The sequence below is a fragment of the Rhinatrema bivittatum genome, chromosome 2 (assembly GCF_901001135.1).
Source record: "Rhinatrema bivittatum chromosome 2, aRhiBiv1.1, whole genome shotgun sequence".
NCBI classification, from domain to species: domain Eukaryota; kingdom Metazoa; phylum Chordata; class Amphibia; order Gymnophiona; family Rhinatrematidae; genus Rhinatrema; species Rhinatrema bivittatum.
This window is the reverse complement of record NC_042616.1, coordinates 725,769,320-725,782,762: the sequence shown is the minus strand read 5'-3', so window position 1 is coordinate 725,782,762 and position 13,443 is coordinate 725,769,320. Positions and strand designations below refer to the sequence as shown.

At 42.4% G+C, this 13,443-nt stretch overlaps 1 protein-coding gene across 1 annotated transcript in view; it reads right to left on the bottom strand.

The window, feature by feature from the left end:
- BAALC (BAALC binder of MAP3K1 and KLF4) overlaps window positions 1-13,443 on the bottom strand; it is a 51,515-nt gene that overhangs the window by 25,028 nt on the left and 13,044 nt on the right. Inside the window, exon 2 of the mRNA XM_029591852.1 lies at window positions 471-649. Coding sequence (XP_029447712.1) covers window positions 471-649 — 179 coding nt within the window. The remainder of the gene's footprint in view (window positions 1-470; window positions 650-13,443) is intronic.

Here is a 13,443-nt window from a genome sequence, read left to right as displayed (position 1 = left end):
TAGGAGATGTAGTCCTGCTTTTCTAGGACTAGGACCGGTTGATGTAGGAGATGTAGACCTGCTTTTCTTAGGGAAATTAGAACTACCATTACCATGGGGTAAAACAAGGTCTGACTCAAGTTATGTGGTCAGCTTAATACAAAATCTCCCACACGTGCATTTTAAAATATATTTTATTTATTTAAAATATTTATATTCTGACTTAGCTAATTGTTAGTTAGTTAGTTAGTTAGTTAGGAAAGGAATAACAACAAAAAAATAGACATTAGAAATGTACCAAATTATACAGGCAAACATAAAGCAAAATAAAAAACAGCAATCAGTACCTAAAACATATTTACATATAATTTTATCAGAAAAAACATCAATAACCATACATATAAATGACCAGGAATACAAAAATTCCTCCTTAACTGTATTTATTTATTGACTATTTAAATAGTCATGCAATGTAATAATTATTTTCATACCTCTGCAGTTCTGAAGACACTTTTTTGTTTTTGTGTCATAGTTCCAGTACTGTGCACTGCTTGTTTCCCACACTGAGTTGCAGAATTAATCTTCTTTAAGCCCTCTGCATTGTGTTTTGCACTTCCAGTTGATGAAACTGTGATACAGTTTTGGGCTGCCATTCCATCTTCCCGAATGCCTGATGAAAGCAACATAAAACAGGGGTGGAAAAGGTATTTAGTAAATTTGGGCACCAGTCAACATATCTTTTAGGAGCCAGAGAAAAAAATGTATATTTCCTTGTAACTTTTTTTCCCCTATAGTTTGGACTTTCTGTTTTGACTATATTTTGGATTTTTTTTTTTGTTCATTTTGTTTACCTGTTCTTTTCCTTTTTTGTTTGTCATTTGTGATACTCTTTTTAGCTTAGGCTTTTTTTCCCTCCCCCCCCCCCCCCATCCTATTTCTCCACTTCCTTCCCCAGCCTGTCTTCCACCATCACCCATGTTTCTCTTCCCTCTCCCTCCAGCCTTTCCTCTTTTTGCAGAAAACAGTCCCAGACTGCAGTGGTTCCTCGGAGCCTGGGACCCTGCAGAGGCACAGACCCACCCCAGGCAGTGGCTCCTCTGTTCTGGTCTTGGCCTGCCACAGGCAGAGGCTTTCCTGTTCTAGCTTGGGCTGCCACGGATGGTGACTCTGGTCCTCCAGCCTGCTGCAGTGTGGCAGGTGTCAATTTTGTAGGCACCCAGGTGACCAGGATTTTTTTTTTTTACCCCAAACTGACCCTGGAATTAAAAATAAAAGCAAGCATAAGTTTTATTGGAAAAGATACTGCTTCACTGAATACATGTTCATTTTTTCTAAATTAAATCTAGGTTGACAATTGTTTCTCTACAATAATAAAAAAGAGCATGGAAAATGAATGTTACAAAAATAAAATATATGAGGGTACACAAGAGACACCTAAAACATCCAAAAGTCTTCTACTCAAAAGGAGTCCAAAAAGTTCACAAAGTAAGGGATGTCATATATGGGACCTGGCTATAACTCAGTTTATAGACCGAGCACTATCATTTATTCCAGTCAATGCTTGATCAATCGAATAGAAGTCAATTGTATTTAAATGTTTATATTTTTCTAAATTCAAACAAAACTAGAACTTCCAAATGGTGTAAATTATAAATGAACTAAAAGTTAAAAAAAACCAAAACATGCAGAATTGGAGACCCACAACAAATCCTAACATCAACCAATCTTTCAGCTGAGCCTTCATCAGAAGGACAATATCACCTTCTTTTTTCTGCTGATCATTCCTCTCCCTATGCAGCCAAGCATCTTTCTGGCTTTTACTGTTGGCTTTATCTGCCTGCTGGGCCACCTTAAGATCATCAGATACAGTTACCCCAGATCTGCTCTTCTTTCTTGTTTAGAAGAATTTTACCTCCTACACTTTATCTCTCCTTTGGGTTTTTGCATCCAGACCCTAGACCATTCCTCTAGCTTTGCTAGGTCCCTCCTCATGTTTTCAACACCTTCCTGGCTGCCTACCCTGTTGGTATTTCTGTGGGAACAAGCTGAGACTATAATAGTTTATGCCAAGCTGTGAACCACTGGAGTTTAAGGGTTTAGTTGTACTACTCCATACAGATGTCGAGCACGGTACTGACTGACCATCAGAATGTACAATAAATACAGACCATGCTTCTGAAATGGGTCCTGAGGCCTGGATTTATCAAAATGCGATAAGTATCGCATACGATAGCAAAAAGGGTGTGTTTTATGCAAATAGAAAGTTTATCGCAATTTGCACTAATACCTATGCGAAGAGCTATGTTAGCGCAAATTGCAATAACGTTTTCACGCTTTGCAGTACATGCCAGACCTGTTGTATTTCCTGCATACAACCACTGGGGAACCATGTTTAATGGTCCTGGTGGGGGGAGAGGGGGGAGGAGAGAGAGAGAGCATGAGCGAGACAGACTAGCCATAATGTCCTCTCCCTAGAAAGGTATTTGTATCCCTATGGGAGGCCCACCTAGTAACTCGAGGTGAGGTTTACATATTAGTGTAGGGAGTTAGGGGCCACTTTGACATTCAACGTGAGACCGAACAGAACAGTGCTCTCTTGTGAAGATTTGATGACCTTCGGAGAGAGGAAACTCACCCAAAGATGAGATTGGTGCAATGTTCTCTCCATCTAGCTTGATGTTACCCAGGTAGAGAATCCATCAAGCTAAGTGGAGAGAACATTGCACCAATCTCATCTTTGGGTGAGTTTCCTCTCTCCGTAGGTCATCAAATCTTCACAAGAGAGCACTGCTCTGTTCTGTACGCCACACTCTGAATGTCAAAGTGGCCCCTAACCTCCTACACTAACACCTAAACCTCACCTCGAGTTACTAGATGGGCCTCCTATAGGGATACAAATACCTATCTAGGGAGAGGACATTATGGCTAGTCTCTCTCTCTCTCTCACAGATGGCTAGGCTGGTGCTCCAGGAGCTTCAAACCTACTACAACAGGCCTTTCAGGAGACATCACAAAATGAGCTAACAGCTTACTGCCCCATAACGCAAGCTATTGCACAGCTTAACACTACTGAAAAAGGTGTAGCTAAAATCAGCATTAAGTCCGTGCGATAGGACTTCGCAAACTGGTAAACCCAGCCCACTCCCACCCCTAACTCCACCTCTTTTTCGGATTTACATCGCACCGTACGATATGGTGCTATCACATGCATTAAAGGCATTTTCGCATCCGTTAACGGGGCTTTTCGCATGCGAAAACGCCTTAGCGCATTTTGATAAATGACCCCGCGTCAACTTTTTTTTTTTTTTTTTTAACAAGGAAAATGTAAATACAGCCTGCATTCCACAGGGAAAGAGGCTTAAATTTTGAAAAAAAAAATATCTTTCTTGGAGGGTTCAACTATAACTAGCTTTTTCTACTGCATGCTAGTTTTATGGTTAGTATTTGATTGCCAGTATTAGAATTGTGTGTGTTCTGGGAAAACAGACTTTGCATTATTCTGTAATAAAAATTAGTATTTGTTTGCCAGTTCAGACTTGTGAATTTACAAAATTCACTCACATGTGAGAAGATGAGAGTACTGGTTCCTGGGCAACTAGTCACTGGTTTGATTCCCCAACCTTGCACACACCCAGTCATATTTTTGATATCTAATTACCCCCAGTAGGAGGAAAATCTTCAAAATAAGAATAGCATTAAATTAACTTAATCTTAGTGATTGACTAATTTTAGCCTTGTTGCTGATCATTCACTAACATTAGTCACCTAATAATCACATTTAAAAACCATAGATTTAAAAGACACTTATTAAATAAATTAATAAGTCCTAGTCAAATTTAACAATTTAAATTGAAACCTACCCACTTCTTAATCAGCATTTAAGACTTTAGCAAATCAACAAATTAAGATGCAGACAGAAGCCCAGAAGTAAGATGGGGTATTGCCAGCTTTTTGCATCAAGTGCCACATATATGATTATCTACCTGTTGGTGAGAGGTTGAATGTACACCCAGCGCAAAGAGTTCCTGGCTCTCAGAGAACCAGTAGGAGATCTGGAGGAGCTGAGGCAAACAGAGGGGTCTATAGGGGAGACCTTCAGGACATAGTAGAGTGGTCCAAACGCTAGTCTAGCAGCTTTTTTGTTGCTTTGGAGAAGCAACGTCATCTGGAAGGAGACAATTACCTTGGTGTGACTGTAAGTTGTCCTGTAGCTAGGACCTGCCCTCCAAATGATGCCTTATCCTCTCACACCAAATATGTGACTCCAGGAGGCTGTACCCAGGAGGGAAGAGTTAGGACAGCCATTGTAGCAGGTGATTTGATCATTAGGAAACTTCATAGCTAGGTGGCTAGTGTCTGTAAGGATTACTTGGTAACTTGCCTGCCTGGTGTGAACATAGTGGACCTTATGCATCACCTAGCATAAGGGGTGCAGGAGGAAGGTTCTGGAGGATAGATTTAGGCTCTTGGGTAAAAAATTGAAATCCAGAACCTCCAGGTTGCATTCTCAGAAATGCTCTCTGCTCCATGTGCAGGACATCAGAGGTAGGCTGAACTCCAGAGTCCCAGTGTGAGGATAAGATGATGCAGAGTAGAGGGTTTTAGATTTGTTAGAAACTGGAGAGCATTCTGGGGAAGGCAAAACCTATTCAGACGGGATGGGCTCCACTTAAACCAGCGTGGAACCAGGCTGCTGGTGCTAACATTTAAAAAGAAATTATAACAGCTTCTAAACTAGAACATGGGGGAAAGCCAACAGTTGCTCAACAGCACATAGTTCAGAGAGAGGTATTTAGCAAAGGATAGATTCATCAAAATGCTATAAATTTTGCATGAATACTGCCTGTAATAAAAAAGGGGGTGGAGAGGATAATTTTTGGCTTACTACAACATGGAGGGAGGGAGAGAGAGACTCTTTATAAGGCTTTCATAGTAGTCAACTATTTATACCACTATAGGAGGGTCATCTAGTAACTCAAGGTGAGGTTTTGGTGGTGATCTAGGGTTTTGGGGCCAGTTTTTCATGCTCAGGCAAACATACGAACAGCACAGGACACATCAGTGAAGATTTGATGTGATTTGGAATGAGGAAAGGTACACAAAGATGAGATTTCTACAATGTACTCTTGCTCTAACTTGATGCACTCTCTACCTGGGTAATATCAAGCTAGGGTGAGAGAACTTTGTAGAATTCTCATCTTTGTGTATCTTTCCTCATTCCAAATCACATCAAATCTTCACTGATGTTTACTGTGCTGTTCATACATCTGCCTGTGCATGTAAAACTGGCCCCCAAACCCTAGATCACCACCAAAATCTCACCTTGAATTACTAGATAACTCTCCTATAGTGGTATAAATAGATTTATTTATTTATTTAGAGTTTTTTAATATACCGATAATAGTTTGGAACATCTATTCGGTTTTCAGAACATGGAATGTAGCCAGTGGCTTTACAATAAACATCGAACATTGGATAATAATACAAATGCGAGTAGCAAAAAACAAGGGGAGGAATTAACTATAGGATAAATCAGAATTAAGTATAGGATAAGATCAAAATCAACATTAACTGTAGGCTAATATCAAAATTAACTGTAGGATAAGATCAAAATAATTAACTATAGATGACATATGTGTGCCACTCCAGAGTCTCTCTCATACAATTTGTGATAAGTATGGGGCATTAAGGCAACAACATCTTAATGCAACTTGATGTTATAATGTCCCAACAGAGAGATGGTTGTAAAAGCTGAACACAAATAAAAATAATGCCACACTGCTTCTATCAACCGATAATAAGCATGTTGTAAATATATATAGAAATACAAATAAACCTACTTTAAAATGCTTATTTGACTGCAAGAAGCTTGAAAAATAAGACTGGAGATTAGAATGAAGATATAGATCTTGTAAACTTGGTGGAAGGAGGATAACCAATGGGACTGTGATAACCAGGATACAATTTATATCAAATGACAGAGTAGATTAAATTGGTGGATGGGTGGCATTTTATCTTAAGGATGGCTTAGAAACAAGTAGGATAAAAGTTTTGAAGGAAATAAATTGCATTCTGTAATCCTTATGGATAGAAATTCCAAGGGTAAAAGGGAAGATTATAGTAGGGGGAATATTTTACTGCCTGTATGGCCAGGATGACTAAACAGACTGTAAAATGATAACAGAAATTAAACTAGCTAGTAATATGGGCAATACAGTAATAATGGAAGACTTCAGTTATCCAGATATTGATTAGGTAAATGTCACATCAGTACATACAAGAGTTGTAAAGTTTCTAGATGCCATTAATGACTGCTTCATGCAGCAATTGGTCATGGAACTAATGAGAGGGGGAACTACATTACATCTAGTTCTCTGAAGAATGCAGGATCTAGTGCAAGAAATAAGAGTGGTGGATCCGCTTGACAAAAGTGATAATGTAATTAAATTTTACATATCTCTAATAGAATAAATAAATAATGACTGGAGGGTGAATATTAAGGAAAACTACTGTAATAGCATTTAACTATAGAAAAGGTAGACTATGTTAAAATGAGAACATTTGTTAGGAAAAACTAAAAGAAGTAATTCACAAGGTTAAAAGTTTGCAGAAGTTGTGGACATTGTTTAAAATTGCCATCCTTGAGGCCCAGACAAAATTTGTTCCAAGTATTAAAAAAGGTCAAAGGAAAACCAAATGGACTGCCCGCAAAGTTTTATAGTGAGGTGAAATAGGCAATTAAAATCAAAAGGGTATCATTCAAAAAATGGAAAGCAGACCTAAATGAAGAAAATACAGAGAGCATAAACATTAGTTAGATGTACAAAGGTAATTAAGCAGGCTAAGGAAAATTTGAAACAAAACTTGCCATAGAAGTAAAGGCAAGTAATAAAAACGGTTTTCAAGTACATTAAAAACAAAAACCTGATGAGGGAGTCAGTTGGGCCACTCGTTGGCCAAGGGGTAAAAGACGTGCTCAGCGAGGATAAGAAAATAGTAGAAAAACTAAACAAATTCTTCGCCTCTGTCTTTACTGATGAGGATGTCGGGTCATACCATACTGGAAACATTATTTGATGTTGATGACTGAGTAACTAAATAAAATCACTGTGAAACTGGAGGATCAGATTGACAGACTAAAGGATAACAAATCACCGGGTCCAGATGGTATTCACCCATGTTCTGAAGGAGCTCAAACATAAAACCGCAGATCTGTTTCAAGTGATTGCCAGCTAATCATTTAAAACAGCCATGGTACTAGAAGACTGGAGGATGGCCAATGGGATGTCAATTTTTTATTTTTTTTAAAGGGTTCCAAGGGTGATCCGGAAAACTCTAGATCAGTACTGGGCAAAATGGTAGAAGCTATTGCTAAAAACATAGTAATCCATATTCAAAAGCCATTTAGACTGATAACTCAAAAGTTATCAGTCTAAATGGCACAACTGGCATATTCAGTCACATATCTGGCTAAATTATAGCAGAATAAAAGGGATTTGTGTTACTGGGGCGTTCTGGGGAGGAGCTGAGTTATCCGAGTAAGTAACGCTTTTCTTCACAAAAACCCCAAGAATTAAAGAGGCCTATGGCCCAATTTTTTTTAAATCCCCCACCTAATATAAAAGTTGCCCTATTGGGCTTTGGATCCCCTACCCCACATCTCTAATCTCATGGAGCCGTTGCACACCTTCCTGCCCCCAGACAATCCCGTCTTCACCGAGGCCACCGAGCCTTTCCCCACTCCTCCCCCCTCAGCAATCTAACACCACCACACCGCACCCCTACCCCCCAATTCCTGAGGCCAAAATATTCCCACCGGGAGCGGGGTCAGCACTTACTTACTCCTAGTAAGCACCTTTTTAGCGCTGGAAGAGTAAACTTGGTGTAGTTTATGCTCCGCGTGTGGCTTTGACAGAAGCCGTGCTGGACCTCGCCAGGAACAGGTTAAGTGCTGAACCCTCGCTGAACCGGCGAGGATGTTTTGGCCTTGGGAAGTGGGGGGAAAAGGGCAGGGTGTGGCATGGTGTTTGATTTCTGAGGCGGGGGGGGGGAGGGCCTGGACTCAGCGACCGGTTGCTTTACGAAGACGGGATTGTCTGGGGGCAGGAGGGTGTGCAACGGCTCCACGAGATTTAGAGATGTGGGATAGGGGATGCAAAGCCCAAGAGGCCAGGCTTTTATATTAGGTGGGGGGATATAAAAAAAACAGGTCATAGATCCCTTCAATTACTGGAGATTTTCTGAGCATAAGCGCTACTTACCCCGCATATCTTTTGAAGATATCCGGGGTAAGTAACAAGTTATCCAGCCACACAGCATAGCCGTTTAGGTTTTTAAGTTATTCTGCTACATGTAGCCGGATAACTTTAAACAAGTATATTCAGCGGGATGTTTTTCCCCGCTGAATTTAAGGGCTAAAAGTTATCCGGCTAACCTCTTCAGCATTTTCATCAATGAACTGGAGAAAGGAACAAACGAGTGAGGTAACCAATTCTGCAGATGATACAAAATTGTTTTGAGTTGTTAAAACAGCAGCAGATTGCAAGGAACTGCAGAAGGATCTTGTGAGATAAGGAGACTGGGCTTCTAAATGGCAGATGCAATTTAATGTGGACAAGTGCAAAGTAATGCACATAGTGAAAAATAAACCCAACTACAGGTACACCCAGGAAAAATACAAGGGACTTGAATAGGTGAAAGCCAGGGCTGATGGAAAGTTGAGAGAACATTGCACAAATCTCATCTTTGGGTGAGTTTCCTCACTCCGAAGGTCATCAAATCTTCACAAGAGAGCACTGTTCTGTTCATACGTCTAACTCTGAATGTCAAAGTGGCCCCTAACCCCCTACACTAATAGCTAAACCTCACCTCGAGTTCCTAGGTGGGCCTCCCTCCCATAGGGATATAAATACCTATCTAGCATGAGGGCATTCTCTCTCTCTCAGCTTAAACATGGTCCCCCCCCGTCCCCTCCAGTTGTATGCAGGAAATACATCATTTCTGGCACTTATCGCAAAGTGTGAAAAAGTTTTTGCAATTTGTGCTAAGATAGCACTTCGCATAGGTATAAGTGCAAATTGTGATAAACTGCCTATTACCATAAAACACACCCCTTTTCCTATCACATGTGACATTTAATGCATTTTGTACACCCAGCATCCCTCTCTTTCTACCCCACCCCCTGGGAAAGGTATTCCCCCCTCTCTTCCTCCTGCAGCTGTTGTGATTGTTAATATCCGGAAGTGGATCCTTGGGCCGACCAACGCCGGAGGACGGTCGGGAGGCAGACACACACTGAAGGGACCGGAACTTCACCTGGAAACCCGTGACCCCTCCAGAGGAGCTGTGGGAGCCCGGGTCGCTAGGACTTAGGTGTCTTCGCCCTGGAAGCCCGAAGTCCCCCCAGGAGGAGCCCGTAGGGACCCGGACCGCTGGGACTTAGGAGAAGGTCTGAAGAAACCAAGGAGAGAAGACACGAACCGGAGTCAAGGCAGGCGGCAGGCAAGCAGAAGTGGATTCACGGACCGGAGTCAAGGCAGGCGGCAGGCAGGCAGAAGTGGATTCACGGACCGGAGTCAAGGCAGGCGGCAGGCAGGCAGAAGTGGAGTCACGTCCCGAAGTCTAGGCAGGCAGCAGGCAGGCAGGAATGGAATCACGGACCGGAGTCAAGGCAGGCAGCTGGCAGACAGAAATCCGAGTAACAAGGCAGGTAGGCAGGCAGGAACAGAAGTCAGACGGGCAAGCAGAATCACGAATGAGCAGGCAGAAGTCAGGAACCAGGCAAGCAGGAACGGCAACTAGAGACTCAACTGAGTGACCACGTTGCAAGGCAAAGAAGTAATGCAGAAACCTTGTTTAAATCTCCTGCCGGCGTCTGACATCAGTCGGGGGCGGTCCAGCACATCCAGGTGCTGAAACTACAAAAACCCAGCGCGCGCGAGTTCCCCTGCTGAGGGGAGGAGTCTTCGGCGACGTCTCCCTCGTGGAGACGCCGCTGCCACGCGGCCCAGAAACCGGCGTTTCGCGGGTCTTGGAGCGCAGGTAAGGGCCCGGTCACTAACCCAGTGACCGGGATCGCAACAGCAGCAGCAACTCTGGCATAGCATCTCCTGTTTTCTCTCCAACTCTACCCCCACCACCAACATGCACACTCACTTTCTACCCAGCAGCAGCATGCAGATCCCCTACTCTCTCTTCTTAATATAATAAAAAAACATAACCACCTTTAACTTGTTACACGCCTTTCCTGATTTGCTCAAGGCAAAGTACAGCAGATAATAAAAAACATCCATTCATAATGTAGAAATCCTGCTAGCTCTCTACTAGAAGGCATGTTTCAACCTAGAATGGGAAGGAACAGAACAGCTAGTGTGGAGTTTGTAACTCCCCAATCTGGGAGATTGAGAATGGGGTGCTTCTAAACCCTAGCCATCATTTTCTTCTGTGGAATTTTGAGTTGACCCTTCCAGGGACAGCATGTCCACAACGGTTCCCTGGTTTTTGTTTATTTTTAGGGAGGAAGGCCTCCTGGGGTCCCCTGGATTGAGATCTGGGCTCAGAATGGAGACAGAGAGCTTTCACCTTTTGAAGGACTGTATCAGAAACCTTGAGGAAACCTGGTACTTTTTTCATTTTTTGAGCTAGGAGTTTTTTTTCCACCCTCCTCATCTCATATCTTGGTTCCCCTTTTAAGATTTGTGTATCCTAACGTGCCTGGATACTCACACAGGGGATCAGTGTGTGCCATTTAGAGAAGGTGTGCCTCTCAATCAGTGAGCACGAGTGGACTACATTTAGTTCTGGAGGAGGTCATCATCCATTACTAGAGGAGAGAGGAGAGAAGGAAACTCTGTGGACCAATCCTTAGCTTTATCATCATCTCAAGGAGAGAAGAGGAAAAGAGAAGTAAACCAGGTTCCTTATCAGGTATCACCAGAGCACAATGAAGGAGAGGAAGAAAAGAAGAACTACAGGACAGTTAGGAGAAACTGGGACTCTCTCTATGGACTTTGACCAAATTGAATAAAAAGTCTATTCCCTATCAATTGGGCGGGAACTTATAAATTGCCCTAAAATTAATTGGAATTGAATTAACCCATCAATATAAACTGATTAAAAGAAGAAAGGCCACAAATGTATTCAATAATTACATGTGTAACAACGTATTTTAGAAACATTAAAAGCTGTAAAGAAGTTTTTTACATCAACTACAGAATTTATCATTAAAAGTTAAGTTGGAAACTACCCAATACTTCCAGGGTGATTATTATTCCTATTTACTGTGGAGTGATCATCCATGCCTTTACAATTAACTTTTTGGGATTTGAGAAAATGCAATGTACAGGGCATAGAAGAAAGTTCTCCTCCCCCCCCACCCCCCCTTAGGAAATCGTGGACAGTCAGATGAAACGACAGCTTGGGAAAATGTAACTTTAAGAGACTGTGCTTGAGGTGTGGTTCCTGGGGCCTTATCCAGGATTATCAACCCAGGGGTTATAATGATATAATAGAAACCAAGTAGCATTAAAACAATAAATACTCAATAATATCAAAATAAAACATCATAAAACAAAAACAGTACATAAAAAAAACCAACCAGCAAACAGGCAAAGCATATAAAACTTAATTCAGAACAGCTTTACAGAAAAGCCAGGCAGCGGCTCTGGCACATCACTCTCTCCTTTGGTAGCAGAGCTCCAACACCGCATCCCCACGCCTTCTACCCAGCATCCCCTTCTTTCCCTCTCCCACCCAGTATCTTCTAGGGATATGCATTTATTTGAACTGAAAGGGGAAATTGTAACAACATTTCCTGTTTTGTTTCAGTTTGTTTTTAAAATGAAACAAATTAAATTTTGTTTGTTTTAGGTCCTTTCATTAAAAAATAAAATAAAAGTAGACCACCATTAAACCCCCCCTCACACACACACACTCCTGGGCCCTCCTCGCAATTCCTCCATCCCTCTTACCATGTTAATGTTCTTCACAGGGGAGGAGCAATCCCCAATCATTCCTACCCGCTGTGCTGCAATTAAAAGTGGTGCCAGCCTAGGCCTGGGTCTTGCCGGTGCTATTTTATATAGCAAAATTAACAATGGCACTGGCCTTAGTCCACCAGCACCATTTTTAATTGCAAAAGCAGTGAGGCAAGCGCAACCAGCCCTGTGAAGGACATCAACAGGGCAAGAAGGCTTGTGGAGAAGAGAATCAGGAAGAGGGCATGGGAAGGTTTCTTTTTTTTTTGGGAAGGGGGGGGTGCGGAGAGCAGGGCCAACGTTTTCTTTTTGTTTTCTGTTCCTCAGGGATTTTTAAATTTCATTTGTTTAATTTTTAGATTTTATATAAATGAAAAAAAACAAAAAAAAAGGACAAAGAAATGAAAACCAAAACAAAATGAAAAAAAAAATGTGTGTATATCTCTGGTATCCCCCTAGTCCCCTCTCCCCCCACAGTAACAGCATCCAAATCCCTCCTCTACCCCCCCCCCAACACAGCAGCAATCCCCCTCTTCCTGCACTGCTAATCTCTAGCAACCACGCTTCTTTCCCCACAGCTCCAAATAACCCCCATCTTGGGCCTCCCCAGCCTTAGCGCCCCCCCCCCCCCTTTCTCTCTCTTCTTCCCAGTCCCAGCAGCATCTATCCATCCCCTGTTTCTCTCTCCCTGCCCATCTACTGTTTGCATTTGGAGCTGCAGCACAAACCCTGCACGGACAGCTGCCAGGTCTGAATGGTCCTCCTCTCTCTCTTGGGTGTCCCAGTAGAGACGCAGCAGATGAGCGGCTCACGTCTTGGGCATCCTGAGCATGCAAGCGACTCCTGCTCTGCTGAGCTGGGTGCTGCGAGGTCGTGTACTGCGTCTGCCACCCTCCCTCCCCTATAAGTCACCAGAAACGGCATCTCTGCTCTGCGACTAAGCCTCTACATTCCCTAGGAGTCTCCTCCCCTAGGGTAAGAGCTTCTGGTTTGATCACAGAGGGCAAGCACGCCTTTTGCTCACCCATTCACCTTTCTTGTCCTGGGCACAGAGTGAGCTGGCATGGACTCTCACAGTACCGCAGTTGCTGCCCCCAAAGTTGTGGTACTCTAGGCAACTGCCTAGTTCACCTAGCACTTAAGCCGGCCCAGGTGACAGATGAAACTCTTGTATGCACAGATTCTAGTTGGTACAGCTTCTTTTTGTTAAATGCCTTCTGCTGAGATATCCACCCTTCTCGCCCTGTGTATGGTTAATAAAGGAAATGGAAAACGGTCCTGTTGAGAAGTCACTGGGAGGAAGAAGGCACCAGAGGAAGAGAGGATTATCTTTCCAAAATGTTTGATGTGGCTCACTAGCTGAGGAAAATACATACATTTCAAATCAAAATAATATGTGTATAAAGACAAAAGATCTTTGGCGGTCATTTCCGATGTGAGTTATTCTAATCTCAGAAAAGGATTACCTTAATAAATTGAAATGTAGGAG